At 34.8% G+C, this 18,535-nt stretch overlaps 1 protein-coding gene across 7 annotated transcripts in view; it reads left to right on the top strand.

The window, feature by feature from the left end:
- The window catches only part of CEP350 (centrosomal protein 350), a 155,596-nt gene that overhangs the window by 118,882 nt on the left and 18,179 nt on the right, over positions 1-18,535 (top strand). For all 7 annotated transcript variants that reach the window (XM_070473988.1, XM_070473985.1, XM_020868870.2 and 4 more), the window contains 4 exons: positions 4,626-4,837; positions 6,873-7,017; positions 14,070-14,230; positions 16,890-17,026. In XM_070473988.1, coding sequence (XP_070330089.1) covers positions 4,626-4,837; positions 6,873-7,017; positions 14,070-14,230; positions 16,890-17,026 — 655 coding nt within the window. The remainder of the gene's footprint in view (positions 1-4,625; positions 4,838-6,872; positions 7,018-14,069; positions 14,231-16,889; positions 17,027-18,535) is intronic.

The raw sequence follows: 18,535 nt of genomic DNA, 5'->3' as shown, positions 1-18,535 counted from the left end.
GTGTAAAGTGGTCCTGAGACCAAAGTGTTCGGGATCTGCTGTCTCATAGCATTGTTTTTCAAGTTGTGGTTTGTCCCATTAGAGATGCATGAAATCTGTTTAGTGGATTATAGTCAGCATTGTTTAAAATTGAAATAGAATAGAAAATATCATTATGTCATACATACTAAGGATAAATATTATGATAAAGGTAAAAAAATCTTAAAACCACTGCTGTAAAGAACTTTTAAATAGATAATAAATTGATATAAATACAGCTATCTATAAATACTGATATTATAGAGATATACATATAGATATATATTTATCTATACTAGGAGATATATATGACATTGTTCATAACAGCAGTATTTGAAATAGCAGGGGAAGAAAAGGAAACCACCCACATTAATAGGAAAATGGATTAATAAATTGTGGTATATTTACATATTATATCATGCTCAGTAAAGATGAAAAAATTATGGTATACAAGTCAACATATAAGAATCTCAAATCACAGAAGACTGCAAGCAGTTTGATTTCTTTTATAGAAAATTAAAAGCAAACAAAACTAAATAATATATTGTTTAGCTGTACATACCAAGTGATACATAAAACTAATGATGCAGTAAGTACAGTTCATCTGTAGTGTTCCTTTTTATCCTTAACAATTTTTATTTAATTTCTTCAGCAAAGGCTTACTTCTGTGTCAATTTCCACATCCTCATTCTGTAGCCTCAAATTCTGCTAGACTTGTCCATCTTGAAATTAAGAGGACCTAGTAAACAGATTCAGAGAAGGCAATGGCACCCCACTCCAGTACTCTTGCCTGGAAAATCCCATGGACGGAGGATGGACGGAGCCTCGTAGGCTGCAGTCCATGGGGTCGCGAAGAGTCGGACATGACTGAGCGGCTTCACTTTCACTTTTCATTTTTATGCATTGGAGGAGGAAATGGTAACCCACTCCAGTGTTCTTGCCTGGAGAATCCCAGGGATGGGGTCGCACAGAGTCGGACACGATTGAAGTGACTTAGCAGCAGCAGCAGCAGTAAACAGATTCAATTTCTCAGGTTTCATGATTGACTGTAATAGAAGTAGAAAACATTTCCAACTAGGAACTGTTGGCCTATATGATCATGGAAAGTGTTACTGGGTAAATGTGATAAAGACAATTTTAATTTCACCAAATATTGCTTAAGAGTAGTGTAGTTAATGAGCTAAATGACGTAAGTAAAAGAAAAATTAAGGAAAAGAATTGTGTGTATCCATTAGGGCACATTGTTGGAATAACTGAAGTTTAGTAAGACCAAGCAGAAAAGTAACTTTCTGAAGACCATGTAGTGGTTCATAAAATTTTGAGTTGACTGGGGAGCCAGCTCTACACTGAACTTCTAGGAGAAGTTCTAAAACCACACCAGAGAACTGACTTGATGAGAAGACTGCTTCAGCAGTTACTCACCAGAGCACTAAGGAAAACTGTTTTTGTCATTCCCCATTCATGCCACTTCTACACTAGGGACTCCACTTTGCAACCTCTGAAAGATCTACTGTCACTGCCAAAAGCCACCTAGAGTAGAGTCCACATGGAGCCTTCTTTTTCAGGTTATTCACATTTGTAATGAACTCTTCTACCGGGACACCTAGTTTCAATGCCCAAGTTCCAGTGCCCAGCAAGGAAGCTGCAAATTGGCTTTTCTGGGTTCTATCTTGGGTGACAAGGAACTCATGTGGCAGGAAATCATCAAATAATCAATGAGGGATTAAAAGTAAGCTTGGGCTCCAAGAAATCTGACAGATGTCCATTATTAAGGAGTTTAAGCCATGTATCTTTATTTTATAAAATATTATTCAGGGAAGAACTCTTGAGATTTTTTTCCAAAGCCTGATTTTTTTTAATGGCTATTGAGCACTTGAAATTTAGCTGGTAAAACTGAGAAATTGAACTTAATTGCTATTTAAGTGGCAACATGAGGCTGATGGCTACCATATTGGACAACACCTACAGATTAAACATTTCACAAAGTTTTGGTGTTTTTCTGCTATAGTCCATATTTCTTTAAAAGCGTCAAAATGTTGCTAGACTTCTATTGAAATGTAACTCTTCAAAAGTCAGGGATACAGGGAAATACACACTCACATCTATTAGGAAAGCTATTCTCAAAAAAATTGTTGACAAGGATTTTTAGAAATTGGAACCCATGTGCAATGCTGACGAGAATGTAAAATAGTTGTAACTATTATGGATATAGTATATCAGTGCCTCAAAAAATTAAAAGTAGAATTATTGTATGACCTAGAAATTCCACTTCTGGGTTTATATACATATATACCAAAAAGAATTGAAACCAAGTTTTCAAAGAGGTATTTGTACACCCAGGTTTATAGCAACATTATTCACAATATCCAAAAGATGAAAAACCCAACTTTCTATCAACAGATAAATAGATAAACAAAATATGGTATATACAGGTGGTAGAATATTATTTAACCTTAAAAGGAAGGAAATTCTGACACATGTACTAACATGGATGAGCCTTGAAGACATTATGTTGAGTGAAATAAGCCAGTCATGAAAGGGCAATATGGTATGATTCCACTTACATGAGGTACCTGATTACAAATTCATAGAGACGTAGATTGGTAAGATGCTAGGGGTTGAGGAATGGGGAGTCATTATTTAATAAGTGCGTCAGTTTGGAAAGGTGAAAAAGTTCTAGGGGTGGATGTGATGGAGTCACACAGTCTTGAGTGATGATCACACAATATTATGAATGTACTTAATACCGCTGAACTGTATACTTAAAAGTGATCCCAGATGGTATTTTTTGTTGCACCGTGTGGCTTGTGGGAACTTAGTTACCCAACCAGGGATTGAACCCAGGCCCTCAGCAGTGCAAGCACTGAGTCCTAACCACTGGACCACCAGGGAGTCCCCACTTTTTTTTAACCACAGTTTCGAAAAATACATGTTTAAAATTTCAGGGTGTATAGGAAAAGGTTTAAAAAGACACAGCATCCATCATACGTAACTGCCATTGGTTTACCTTTGAAGTGAGAAAATTGGGCAGCTGAAAGGGGTTGGAGAGAAGCATGTGAACAAATCACTTTATATCCTTCCATACTATTTGAAGTCTCTTTTTAAACTACCTTCTTGTACTTACTTTTATAATTTCAAAAATAAGGGAAAGGGCAAAACATGAAGATTTCCAAAATGAAGTCTTCTATTTATAAAGACACTAGACTGGAGAAGCTTCTTCAGTGGTTCTCAGAAGGTGGTGGTGTAGGTGACACTCATTTTATTCTTTATACAGCTTCCATACTGTTTGAATTTTTAAAATCAGTGTATGTTACTGATTGAATAAAAATAAAGTATGTTGGGTATAAAGCAGAAGTATAGAGAAGTCTTCTATTCCCTACTGCCTAAAAAGTAAATCATTTTTAAGCCATTTTAAATTTTACCCACATTCTGTCTTTGAGTAGGTGAATATCCCTGAGGATTTTTATAATTCCTTAATTATTTATTCAACCATTCTGATTATACTACCCATTCACAGTGTAAAAATATATCTTTTAAACTTTTTAACTGAAATACTTCTAAATGTTAGGTCCACCTTGTTAATTAAAGTAAAACATTCTTTGGGGTATAGGTATTTCTTCTGTTGGGCTTCCCAGATGGCTCAGTGGTAAAGGATTTGACTGCCAGTAGGAGATACGGGTTCGATCCCCGGGTCAGGAAGATCCCCTGAAGAAGGAAATGGCAACCTATTCCAGTGTTCTTGCCTGGGAAATCCCATGGACAGACGAGCCTGGCAGGCTACAGTCCAAGGGGTCGCAAGGAGTCTGACACCACAGAGCACATGTGATAATAATAGTAACTGACATCAAATTTTATCAGTATTGACCCAAAGTATAACTTAATCCTTGTGGGGCATTATATCCATGGTGACAGAACGAAAGCAGTGTACATTCTTAAGATTATACAAGTGTAATGTCAAGAATTTTCTGTTTACTGTCAGAGGTTTTCTTAGAGCCGAGGCCACAGTGGATGGGAAATTCCAGAGGCAAGACAGCGCTACCAATTCCAAAAGCACCGAGTAGAGTTCACGGCGCATCCATCGGCGCACAGTTCATTCATCTGTGCTCTGCGCAGCGTCCAGTTCATAAATGTACCACGGTTTACTCATTCTACTTAGTCTTTTACTATTATCACAGTACTGTCTCCTGCCGCATGTGTACAACATTTCTCTAGACATATACCTAGAAGTAGAATCTCTAGATCATAAGGTGTTTTTACATCTTTACCAAATACTCCCAAATTGCTTTCCAAAGTGATAGGACTGATTTTCATATTTCCATTTTCCTAAACAAATATATGAGTTGTAATTGCATCTTTACAGACACTCAGGTTGTCTATCATTATCATTGCTGACTATATGTTAGAGATAATGTCTTTCAGTTTGCATCAGCCAAAATTCTTAGACTTAAGGATATTACAGTAAATGTGATTCATTAAGTGATGGGATTAAAAAACATATCTAAATGCATCTAGTGAAATCATGCTAAAAACAAATGTAAAGTTTAACAGATAAACATTTCCCTTGGCCATGATTGTATACTTTTTCTTGTTTTCACCTTCTCTTCTAGAAATAGTGAGTGAAACAGAGTCTCCAGTACCTTCCTATTCTCATCTACACAGTGAAAGCTCTATTCCAGAAGAATTGGGCAGCCCTGCTGTTGAGTATATACCTTCTGAATCCATAGTTCAGGAGCATCCTGGGAGTCCAGATCATAGTATACTTACTGAAGACATGGTTTTTTCACAAGAACTGGAATCTTCTACCTCGCCTAGTAAACATGTAAGTTAATATATATTTATATCTTAAAGGTTCTTTACAAAAAAACCTATCTGAAAGGTATATTATCAACTGTTATATTCTTGCTATTAAGGAAGCATTGACTATCACCCATACCTGTAACATACAGTAAATGACATTTGAGTAGAAATAAAGCTTTTCATTGACTCCTAAAAATTTATAAATATATGAATTTTAGCTTTAGTGACATTTATAAAATTATATGCTATGAAGTTTTTAATAAACAGAGATAGGAACTTTCTAAAGTCTTTAATAAAGATAATGTGTGGGGCAAGTTCTTATCCAAGTCTGCGATTTGTCACATAATAGAAACAATAAGACCTTAAACCATATCAGTGTGCCTTTTCTATAGTTAATGACTGTTCTATACTTCTTAATCAAAGTAGTGGTTTCATCTCTTTAAGGCAGATCTGAAATAGACATGGATTCTAAATTAGAATAATAATCACTTCAGAATAAAGAGGTTTTTCATATTGCCCTTAATTCTATACTTTAGTAAAAAACTGTCTGGTAAAAACTTAAGCTAGAAATTTAGCTTTTTCTAAGCTTAATTTTATAATGTGTATGAAGGATTAGCATAATAATATTAAATACTGTAAGTGAACAAAAATTTTTAAAAGCCACTGTGTTTAAAAAAAGAATCCACCTAAGTTCAAAATGGACCATATAAGAAAGTCAAAGCTAGTGTGTCTTAAAGTCACTTTTATAATAGAAAGTAGTATTTATTGGGTGTTTGTCAAGTGCCAGGTAGTATGCTGAATGCCTTATGTAGATTATCCTCACAGCAATTCTTTAGATAATGTTTTAAGCCCCGCTCTGAAGCTTAGCAGACTAAGTAACTTGCCCACCATCACAGGGATAGGAAGTAATGTTGTAACAGTTAGGAATCACATCAGGCTTATTCACTTCTTCTTGATACCAGAGTAGAAATTACTCCCTTTGTAATAAATAATCTAGTGTGGGCAGTCTTCTTATGCTCTTATTTTCTTCCCTCCCCCCTTTCCTATCTTCTTTTCTTCCATTAAGATAGTACCTATTTAGTATTAAATTTTTTTCAGTTTTATTGACATATAATTGACATTTAGCACTGTGAGTTTAAAGGGTGTACATCTTGAATTTAAAGTGTACAGCATGATGACTTGACATACATATATTGTGAAATGATTGCTACAGTAAGTTTAGTGAATATCCATCATCTTGTATAGTTACAAAAACATTTTTTTCCTTGTGATGAGAACTTTTAGGATCTACTCTTTTAGCAACTTTCAAACATACCATGCAGCAGTATTAAATATAGTCATCATGTTGTACATTATATCCCCAGTACTTATATATCTTATAACTGGAAACTGGTACCTTTTGACCAGCTTCAGCCAGTTCCCCACCCGCTACTCCCCACCCCTGGTGACCACAAATCTGATCTCTTTTTCTACGAGTTGGAGTTTTTTTGGATTCCACATATAAGTGAAATCATACAATATTTGTCTTTCTCTCTCTGACTTTCTTCACTTAGTACAGTGCCCTCAAGATCAGTTCATGTTGTCTCAAATGACAGGATTTCCTTTTTTTTTTTTAAATGACTGAATAGTATTTGTGTGTGTGTGTATGTCATCTTTTCTTTATTCATTCATCTGTTGATGAAGAACTACCAATGATCCAGCAAATCCACTTGTGGATATGTATCAGAAGGAAGTAAAATCACTATGTCGAAGAGATATCTGTACACCCATATTTAGTATTTTTAAAGTTAAAACAAAGGGGTGAATATCACCGATTCAGTAGCCACTCATAGTTTATTGTAAACATCTTTAAAAGTATCCTTAATAACTTTTTTCCATATATTTTAAAACGCTGAAATCTTTTGTGTAATTTGCAAACTTTTTTTTTACTTTTTATTTCATGAAGTTATCTAAAACTCTTTGTAAATATTATCTTTAACTGGTTAGTATCTTAAATTTTAAATGGAATTTCATAATTGTATCACAGAACAGTTCTTATTTGATTTCTGTTTAAACAGTCACCTCCCAAGAGCTGTATGTCTGTGTCAAAGCAAGAGTCAAGCAAAGGAAGTCACAGGACTGGAGGACAAGGTCGTCTGCCCATCAAGTCCCATCAACACTGTTACAGTTGGTCAGATGAGTCATTATCTATGACACAGTCAGGTAAGAGTAACAGGAAGGAGTGAGTTTTCTTTGTAGTATGTTTGAATTCCTCTTTGATAAGCTTTGTCTATCTATATGACTTGTAAAATGTTATTCTGTTTCATTTGTAAAGGTTTTTTCCTTGCCAAAATTGAATTACATAATTCTTGGCTTTCCCTTGGTAATTTATATCCCTCATTACACAAACCAGGATAAATTGTTATGTTCTTAGACGTTAGTTGAATTTTTGTGTGTGACAGGTGCTGCTTATGTGTTCCCATAGTGCTCTGCACTTTAACTTGTTATACCAGACAGCACATAAATTTAATCAAACACGTTAATTTAATAAACACATTAATTCAACCTAGTGGCGGGTCTCCTCTACTAGAATTTATATTCCTGCAGAGGAGAGTCTTATGTTTTGTTAACAATTATAAAACCAGACCCTTGCAGGTACTTTGTTTTGCACATAGTGGGTACTGTGTTTCTTGAATGATTTAATGATGCCCATGAGGAGGAGCAGGAGGTGGTAGAGCAGGATAGCGTAAGTCTCAAGGGAGGAAAAGTAGAGACTGCACATGGCAGGAGGGAGCATTCATTATTTTCCAGTAACCTCTATCCTGCTATAAATCCCAGTAGTATGTAGATTATGAAAGAGTGAACAAGCTTTACTCTAAAAGACATCAGTGCATTGATCTTGGGAGAGATATCTAGACAGACAAAACTTGGTTTATGTAGGATTCTGAGGAAGATTAATAACTATATCGAGTGTATGTCTTTTGAGCTCATTTTCAGTTTTCTTTTGAGAGTAGACATTTAGTAAAGGAAAAGTAAAAAATATTACTCATTTTTTTAATCTTTGATCCTTATACCCCCTTTGCTTTCGGTATTTTAAAAACAGTAACTCATGGGTTTTTCCCATGCCCATATTTACAGACCTCCCTTATTCTTTGAATAACTGCATAATATTTCAAAGGATGGATATACCATAGTATAACCATTTCCCTAGTGATAATCATGTAGATTTTCTTAAAATTTTCAAAATTTCAAGTAATAGTATAATGAATGTCTTCATTTATATACGACATGACATGACATGTATGCATTCTCAGTCGTGTCTGACTGTTTGCAACCCTATGGACTGTAGTGGCAAGGCTCCTCTGTCCATGGAATTTTCCAGGCAAGAATACTAGAGTGGGTTGCCATTTCCTACTTTCTGACTTGGAGATCGAACCTGCTTATCTTGTGTCTCCTGCACTAGCAGACAGGTTCTTTACCACTGTGCCACTTGGCAGCTCTTTTATTTATATTTATATATATTCCTGTTGAATATTTCAGTAGGAATAAATTCTTAGAAGTGAAATTACTGAATCAAGCCAGTAATCGAAGTTGAAGAATGTTGTCTGTCATTTTATCTGTTGAAAGTGATTAATTTTTTTTATATATTTGCTTTCACGTAATTTGGGGAAAAGTTACTGCCAGTGGAGTAACCTTTCAGTGAACATAAACTTGATATTTGGAAATATGGATTCTGATTATTTCTCTTTTACTTACTGGTGACTTTCTTCAAGTTTCCTTCCCATATCTGATATTCTTCCTATCTATAGCAAATGAAATAATATCTTAATCATCCTTGCATGAATTATAAAATAAAGATTTATAATATTTGTAAGATATTATTTTATTGGTAAAATATATTCAAATGAGAACTGTTTTAGAAAAATATCTCTGAGATTTCTAGGCTGTAGATGCCATCTACCTGTTCATGACAGCATCATTCATTATATGTGGTATTTATAGGAGTGGTAAATGTTAATGCAGTGGAGTTATATAATACCTTTCTTAGTTACATGATGGAGAGTTTGTTATGAGCCAAATTAACACAATCAACATGTGTCAAATAATGACGCTTAATTTTTAATCAACTTATTCTGTTCATCAGGTTATTCTGTCTTGATGTATTTCAGCCAACAGATGTATCATTTTTCTGTCACTTCCCCTATCCCCTTTCTTCCAAAAAAATCCTATAGGAGAGAATTCCATAAAGACAATACATTGATCTAGAGAGTTGCTTGGATAAAAAAACTTTTTTCTAGAGGTTCTTTTAGATATTACTGATGATAAACACTATATAGTAGAATTAGATTTGGACATGTGAAAAATGTATTCCCATTCACTGTCATAGACTTTTATTTGATCTCTGATTACCCTTCGCTTGTAAAATTTTGGTTTCTTTAGTACTTAAAGATGTAAACATTTCACAAGGTCTTTCATCTGAACTTAAAGTTTCTCATCATCTCTGTTAAATCTTCACAGTCATAGTTGAGAAATATTTTTATTTAAAAAGATCACTGCTGACATATCCAATTTTTAAAATATATCCATTTAAAATAATCATTTGGGGGCAAAGTTGAAACAAAGTCTGTGGAAATTTAGTGATCTCCTATAAAATTTTATCAAAGTAACATCTCAAGTTCTGGAAGCACATAAAGTTTATCAAGCTAAAAGAATACACAGCTTTAGCATATGCAAAGGGTTGGGTTTTATATTTCATTTTAGAAAGGTTATAATTGTTAGCTCCACTTGCAATCCTACCCCCAAATATTGTTCAGAATTGTTAATTGAATCACTGTAAAGCTTACCAGTAAGATTCAGAGCCTTTTAACTCTAGAACAAATTGAGAGGACATGCACTCTTCTCCTCCTGCGATAACACCAGAATTGCAACTAGCTGTTCAACAGCCATCGACAGGAGAATGCTAGAACCCACCGTAAAAAGATATTGCACATCCAAAGACAAAGAAGCTATAGCGAGATGGTAGGAGGGGCACAATGACAATAAAATCAAATCCCCTACCTGCCAGGTGGGTGACCCAAAAACTGGAGACCAATAATAGCAAAGAAGTTCTCCCACTGTTGTGAAGGTTCTAAACCCCACATCAGGCTTCCCAGCCTGGGGATCCCACAAAGGGGCTGAGAATCCCCAGGGAATCTGACCTTGAAGGCCAGTGGGATTTGATTATAGGACTTCCACAGGACAAGGAGAAACAGAGACTCCAGTCTTGGAGTGCACAAACAAAATCTTGCACACACCAAGACCCAGAGGAAAAGGGCAGTCACCTCATAGGAGACTGAACCAAAACTACCTGCTAGTGTTGGAGGGTCTCCTGTGGAGGCATGGGTTGGCAGGGGCCCACCACAGAGGAGGGAGCGCTGGCAGCAGCAGTCCTGGAAGTTCCCCCTTGGTGTAAGCCCTCTTGGAGGCCACCAATAACCCTTCCAAAGCTCCCATGGACCCCAGGACTGGATCGCCTCAGGCCAACCAACTGCCAGTGCAGGCCCACCTGCACTGTTATCAGCAGATAACTGGATTAAAGTTTTACTGAGCAAGGCCCAGATGTTCCCACTGCCAGTCCTTCCCATCAGGAAGCTAACACAAGCCTCTTAGCCTCCTGCATCAGAGAGCAGACAGAAGAAGCAAGAACCACAGTCCCACAGCAGCTGAAACAAAACTCACATTACTGAAAGTCAGGACGAAAATGCAGAAAGTAATGTCCCAGATGAAGGGACAAGATAAAGCCTCAGAAAAACAACTAAGTGAAGTGGAAATAGGCAACCTTCCAGAAAAAGAATTCAGAATAATGATAGTGAAGACGATCCAGGATCTCGGGAAAACAATGGAGAAGATGTGAGAAATGTTTACCAAAGACCTAGAAGAACTAAAGAATAAACAGAGATGAATAATAGAAGGAATCTGTAGCAGAATAACTGAAGCAGAAGAACAAATAAATGAGGGAGGACAGAATGGCGGAAGTCACTGCCACAGAACAGAATATAGAAAAAAGAATGAAAAGAAATGGAAGACAGCCTAAGAAACCTCTGGGCAACATTAAACACACCAACATTCACATTAGAGGGGTCCCAGAAGAAGAAAGAAAGGACCTGAGAAAATATTTAAAGAGATAATAGCTGAAAACTTCCCTAACATAGGAAAGGAACTAGTCATTCAAGTCCATGAAGCACAGAGTCCCAGGCAGGATAAACCCAAGGAGGAATACACTAAGACACATAGTAATCAAACTGACAGAAATTAAAGACCAAGATAAAATATTAAAAGCAAGAAGGGGAAAACGGCAGATAACATACAGGGCAACTCCCATCAGGCTATCAACTGATTTCTCAACAGAAACTCTGCAAGCCAGAAGGGAATGGCATGATATATTTAAAGAGATGAAAGGGGAAGAAGCTGCAACCAAGAATACTCTACCCAGCAAGACTCTCATTCAGATTTAATGGAGAAATCAAAAAGCTTTCCAGACAAGCAGAAGTAAGAGAATTCAGCACCACCAAACCAGCTTTACAGCAAATGCTAAAGGAATTTCTCTAAGCAAGAAACACGAGAGAAGGAAAATATCTACAGAAAATGAATCTGAAACAATTAAGAAAATGGTAATAGGATCATATATATTGATAATTACTATGAATGTAAATGGATTAAATGCACCAATCACAAGACATAGACTGGCTGAGCAGATAAAAACATGTGCATGTATGCACTCCACTTACCACGTCGCTCTACTTAACCCACCAGGTTGTATGTAGTTATTTTATATTATTAGATTAATTATGTTCCCATTATGGCTTGCAGTTGTAATTATCTTTTCTTTTTTGTCTGGCTATTGATTGTGAAAACTGATAAACATCTTTTACTATTGTGATTATATAACTATTACTCGCTTAATACCATTGTATCATGATTGTTTCAACAGAAAAATAATAGAATTCTAAGTCACCAAAACTACCATTTAATAGAAAAACCTGTAATCACTTTTTAAAATTCAAATGCATATCAGATTATCTGGGAATGTTTTGAAAAATCAAATGCCAAGATCTGCTTTTTTTCCCCAAAGCTCCAGATGTGTTTCTAATGAGCGACCATGTTTAAAAACAACTGGATTTATATGATGATCTTTTACTTTCATCTCGTTTGTTTCATTTTTTTTTTCTATTTTATATTCAGTGCCCCCGTTTCCCTTAGTTTATGGTTTCGAGTTCCTCCATCTCGTCTTTTTTGTGATGTTGTTTCTCAAGCCCTTATCAAGCATAGTAGAGAAGTTTTTGTATACATATATATAAGTAATATTGCCTAACTAAAAAGTGTATGACATTTGACTCAACTTGTTTGACTTAGTATGAATAGAATGCTAGATTTCTAATTTTAAAAAAATAGATATGCAACAAGGAACAAAGATTTACTGTATAGCACAGGGAGCTATAGTCAATATCTTATAATAGCCTATAATGGAAAATAATCTGAAAAATAATATATGTGTATATGTTTAACTGAATCACCTTGCTGTGTGCCTGAAACATTGTAAGTCAACTGTACTTCAATAATATATATATATATATATATATAAAATGAAAAAAATAAAATGGATAAATTAAGCCAAAAATAAATAAAATGAATTGATTATTTTCTTCAGAAATTAAAGGAGAACATGAGGAAGATACTCACTTGCTATCTCCTCACCACCACCTTTTTTAGGTTTAAACCAAAAAATATGTTACATAAAATATGGCTACATAAAAATCTTTTATGTGTACTAATACTACCACCATTTATTGAGCTTTTTATAGTAGTCCAAGTACTGTGCTACATGCTTTATGTATCTTATTTAATTTTCACATCAGTTCTAGAAATCATTAAGTGACAAACACCTTACTAATTACCAGTAGTAGATTCCAAGCTAAAAATGACTTCTATTATTGCTTCATTTTATGAGTGTTGATCAATAAATAGTGAACCTCACTATTCACTCGGGGCTCAGTCTGATGGCACTGCTGGTATAAGATGGGTATAATTTTCCTAATACACCTTAAGTCAGGAGACAAAAGTGGCTTGAACTTAGATGTCATTATTTCTAATTTAGATATTTAGATCACATTGCAAAAAAAGGACTTATCTTTTCAAAATAAATTCTGTGATTAGTTCTTTGCAATTTAATCTGAAGTGCTTAAAAAAAAAAAAAAACAACCTGGTTGTTTATGTTGTAATGTTGTAATGTGCATCTAAGTCTTCAGAGTTGTATATAATAGTATTTTTCTTAAAAGACTATTAAATGCCTCATTCATCATTAGTGTGTGGAAGTGACACCATGGTGTGATTCAAGGAGAAGATGTCATTTTTTTTCTATGTAGTTTCCATGGGCAGTGAAATAGGCTGTTTTTAAATGATGATGATGATGATTATTGATTTGACTGTGCCGGGTCTCAGTTATGGCATGCCACATGTGATTGGCACATGGGATCTAGTTCCCTGACCAGGGATTGAACCTGGGCCCCCTGCACTGGAAGCACAAATCTTAGCCACTAGACCACCAGGGAAGTCCTAAGTGATGCTTATTTTTATAAGATTTGTGTGATGCTTACAATGAAATGTCTTTTTCATGATTTTGCTATGACTAAACATCTGCTTTGTATGTGTGCATGTATGTGTCTAAATTGTTGGGAAGAAAATAAGATTTAACTGTAGCTTTATTTCATTTATTTTAAATGTTTTAAGAGCTTCCAAAGGTTATCACAAAGTATATTTCTATATAATTTTTGTCTCTCCTTTTATGACATTAAGCCATTAGTTAATGACTCACAATCAATTTCAAGTGGTAAAATTCTAGTTTGATTTTAATATGACTTTAAAACTATTAAACTATCTATTAGTAACGAAGAGGAGGTACAGTTAAGTATGGCTATCCTGTTACCGAGAAATAAATCCTTAAAGAATGTCCAAATTTTGCTAACCAAAAGTTTTTCTACTTCCAGCTACTTATCAAGACAGAGTATCTTCAGATTTGCAAACTTTATTTGCAGTTTCAAATAGCACAATTAGAAGGTGAAAATAAAAAGGAAGACACACACCCCCATCCCTGCATAGAGATTTAGGAAAAGGGATGGAAATCACTAATAATTTTTTTCTGAATCTCAAAATTGGTGCTTTACATTGGTGCTTTCTATTAATAGTTACTGAATTTATTTTTGTTAAAATGACGTTAAAAGGTTTTCTATCTCTTTCAGAAACTACATCTGACCAGAGTGACATTGAAGGTAGAATCAGAGCCCTGAAGGATGAGCTGCGGAAAAGAAAATCAGTTGTGGACCAACTCAAGAAGGAACAGAAAAAAAGGCAAAAGGAAAGACTCAAAGCCCAAGAAGCCAGTCTGATCAAACAATTGGAGGTTAGACATAAGAAGAAAGGGGTTTAATTTCAAGGCTGTGGTAAACATGAAAGAAAGAAAGTGAAGTCGCTCAGTCGTGTCCAACTCTTTGCGACCCCATGGACTAATGTAGCCCACCAGGCTCCTCCGTCCATGGGATCCTCCAGGCAAGAATACTGGAGTGGGTTGCCATTTCCTTCTCCAGGGGATCTTCCTGACCCAGGGATCGAACCCAGGTTTCCCGCATTGCAGGCAGACGCTTTAACCTCTGAGCCACCAGGGAAGCCCATGTTTTAGGCATTAATAAAGTGATAGATTAAAATTTTTCAGTATTAATTTCGTGCCACATTTTAACCTAACTTTGAAAACGAAGAAACTGAGGTGTCTAAAGAAACTCTTTGCTTGAAATGTTAAATATTATAATATCAAGTAAAATGAGTTTTTTTCCCAAAGAGGAAGGACTGGGCCTGTGAAAGAAAGCTTGATATCCATGTCCTCTTAAGGAAAGAATCATTAGATAAATAATCCTGGCTATTGGAATTGTCAACTGCCTTTTCTTTTCTTTCTTTCTTTTTTTTTTTTTTTTTTAAAGAATGGTGTTTCATGCCACCCAGCTTATTAGTATGATTCTTTGTACTATTTGAATGGCTCCTAAATAGTAACTCTAAACTTGAGTTTCCTTCCAAACTCTAGCAACCTTCCCTGATTCTGCCCTACTCTGGAAAGCTGGTTTTTTGTTTGTTTGTTTGTTTTGTTTTGTTTTTAGCTTTAAAAGCATGTGGGCACCGAAGGTTTTACTGACAATTCCTCCAAATATTTTTTAAATTAATTTATTTAATTGGAGGCTAATTACTTTATGGTTTTTATATCTTTCTTATTCTGTTTGTTCCTATTCATTCAGATCCCATTGATTCTTTTTTCATAAATCTTGCTTGTCCCATTCCATTCCTACTGACATCAAGCTGTTTGGGACCCTGATGTCTTCTTACCTCTATAGTGTGCATAGCCTCTTACATGTCCTTGCCTATGGTTTCTTCCCTATAGCTTACATACATTCTGTCAACCTAGTATTCCTAAACACCATATTCATTACAGAACCAGTCTGAAATTCCTGTTTGTCATAAGAATCCCTTCTCAAGGCCTCACCTGAGATCATTCAGTTTCTTCTCAGTCACTTTCAGTAATAGCAAATTTCAGATTTTCAAGGCAGTTGATTTCATTGGTTGGACTCCAGGTGCTCTAAGTGCTAAAAACGTCTTTGTTATGTTTGGGCAAAATTTCTGTTCTTTTAATCGTCCTTGTGTGGTAACACCAAGCATGTATTCCTCCTTTATTAATATGTTTATTAATTTAATCATCAAATATTCAAGCACCTTTTTATGTGCTGGAAACTCAGCTAACTACACATATTTTTCATTTTTTCCTCAAAGCAACAAGGTGTGGATATTACTATCCCTGTTTTACAAATGAGGAAACTGAGTTTCAGTGAGATTAATGATATCTAGAGATATGCAGCTCACATGTGTTAAAACTAGGCTTTTAATTTAGCTTGAATTCCAAATTCTGTACCCTTACCATTACACTACGCTATCTTCCACATAGAAAATAAACCTGCTAACAAATATGGAGAAGATAAGACATTTACATTAGTACACAATACAGAGATGGGAACAGGAATTGTAACTTGCACACATGTTTAGAAGAAAAGTGATTAAGATTCAGTGACCATGCTGAGAAGTTCATGCTGGAAAGTAGTGAGAAACAAAATTTTAAAATGGAGATCAAGTTTAGGGCTTTAGAAATCAGACTGATGAGTTTGAACTTCATCCTATAGGTCTGTAGTGCTCAATCTGACTATACATTAGAATTAATCAAGGAGATTTTTTAAAAAATGCAAATATCAAGGCTCACTCCCGGAGATTTTGATTTAATTGGTCTAAGGTGGGGCCCAGGATTTAAATGAAATACTATTACATTTAATAGCATTGCCCCAAAAGTCTAATAATATATACGTCAACCAGAAAAATACCTAGAGAAGGATATAAAGATCCATCTCATTCAACATTTTATTAAATGATTTAAATAAAGGCAATAAAAAGCTCTTTATTTAGATTTTATAATTATAGTGTATGTATGTAGTATAGTATATAAATTAGTGAAGCTTTATTTATAGAATGACTAATAACTAAGAAGTATTTTTGAAGTTCTGTACTGTCATGCTCCCAGCCACTCCCTTCTCTTTCCCTGGGATCTGTATTCCTAAAGGACATACCCCGTAAGAAGCTTACTGCCATTGAAACTCAGTGCAGTGGCTAAACTTAAAAATATCAGGGAAGTATTAGGACATCCTTTAAAGAATCAGCTAAAGAGTTTTTTTTAACATGGCAGGGCCTGAATTATTGCTTCATAAGTGTTAAGTTTCTGTAATTGAGATTGTGTCATCTCCTAGTTGATATTAGTGTTACATTATACATTTTGCTTATACATAACCTATTTCAAGCAGGCTATGAAAATAACTGATTTTAGAGCTTTGAGAAATAATACTGATGCAGGGAGTAAAAATTTTATATTCACATCTTTTTTACTGCTTGAATATTTTACCATTAAATGTATTGTTTTCTAATTTAAGATAGTTTTTAAAAACTCTGTATAGTGACTCCTCTGATTTTTCTAAACCTAGTCATATGATGAATTCATTAAGAAGACTGAAGCTGAGCTTAGCCGAGATTTGGAAACCTCACCAACAGCCAAGCCTCAGATTAAAACGCTCTCCTCAACTTCTGAAAAACCCAAGATTAAGTCCCTTCCACTGCACAGGTAGAAATTTTTGATAACTAACCTGTATCCTGCCTTGTTTGCAAAAGAAATAAGGAAAGGTTTTTAGTTGAAGCTAACTTTTGAGTAACTGTGAAATTCTAGAAGTGAAAATACTGGTTTATGATTTTAGTGTCATTAAAGTATATTTGTTGTTTATGGTATAATCACAAATCAAATTTATAATAAGGCACAGAAAATATATTCTGAAATCTGGCGTGTGCGGTGAAAATAATACTCTCCAGCATTGTTGTTACAGCTTCGTAAGTTGGTATAGTTGTTTTGAAAAACAATTTGACAGTGTTTCAAAAGTCAAAAACAGTCTGTAACTTTTGACTCAATAATTCCCATCTGAAAATCTAGCTTGAAAAAATGCGAACTACCAAAAATATCTATTTGCATGAACGTGTTTATCATAACTTCTTTTGTATTAATTAAACACTGGAAGCAATCTTTACATCCAGAAATGGGTGAATAGCCCTGTTAATGATGGTTCTTTCCAGGGATAGAATATTATGCAGTCATTGAATGCAAATACAGAAGATGTAGAGTAGCACCATTAGAATGTATAATATGGTAACTAAGGAAGTCAGTTAGGAATATTTAAAATGAATTTTGAACAACAAGCAGAGGTTATGTAGGTCAGTGGGACTAAGAAATAGTGGGTATTTCAGAGAGGAAAGGCACTGATGAGTGACCAAAAGCAACAAAGAGCTTGGCGTCTCATGGAAGCAGAATGTGATAGGATATTGCCAGAGTTAGGAGAAGAAACTGGAAAAATAAAAAACAGATTGTGATAATATTGTACTCAAGCATTTTTAGCATTTTCTTATTCACTTTCTTAGAAGATATGAAACCTTGAAAGGCAATATTTTAGGATATTTTTTTTTCTTAGAAATGTTACATAAGCTCATTACAATTAATTTAGCATTACCTGGGTTTAAATCCTGGCTTCAGCACCAGCCAGATATTTAAGTAGGGGCAAATTATTTAACCTCTCTGTACTTCAGTTCTTTAATAGGGATTTATATCCCTACAAGAATACCGAGTAATAAACTTGTTATGAAGGTTAAAAGACTTAACTTAGAACAGGGTCTGACACACAGTTAGCACTATGTATTAGTTTTATTATTATTGCTACTAAAATATTGAGGGAAGTGGTAGAAAGGAATAAGTTTAAATCATATCATACATAACTATCCCAAAACAGCAGACATCAACAATTAGATATATTTCTTTCTCAGATTTTTTTATAGTTAGATTTTGTGTGTATTTTTGTTACGTATATATTTTCCCTTTATGTTACATTATATGTAAGTTTTATTTTAATTTCTACATTTCATTGAGTGTTTTTATAGTTTTATTAACCAAGTTACTAAGGATTTTAACTGGAGAATGATAGAATCATATTTCTCTTTAGAGAAATCTTTTTGACTACAGTATGAAGGAAAGATAGAAGGGGATAAGTTTAGAAGCAGGGATAACAGTAGTCTAAGCCAGGCCTCAGATAAT

This window comes from Odocoileus virginianus, chromosome 11 (genome assembly GCF_023699985.2).
Source record: "Odocoileus virginianus isolate 20LAN1187 ecotype Illinois chromosome 11, Ovbor_1.2, whole genome shotgun sequence".
NCBI classification, from domain to species: Eukaryota; Metazoa; Chordata; class Mammalia; order Artiodactyla; family Cervidae; genus Odocoileus; species Odocoileus virginianus.
Note: the sequence above shows the minus strand (reverse complement) of the source record. Positions and strands in the feature narration are given on the sequence as shown.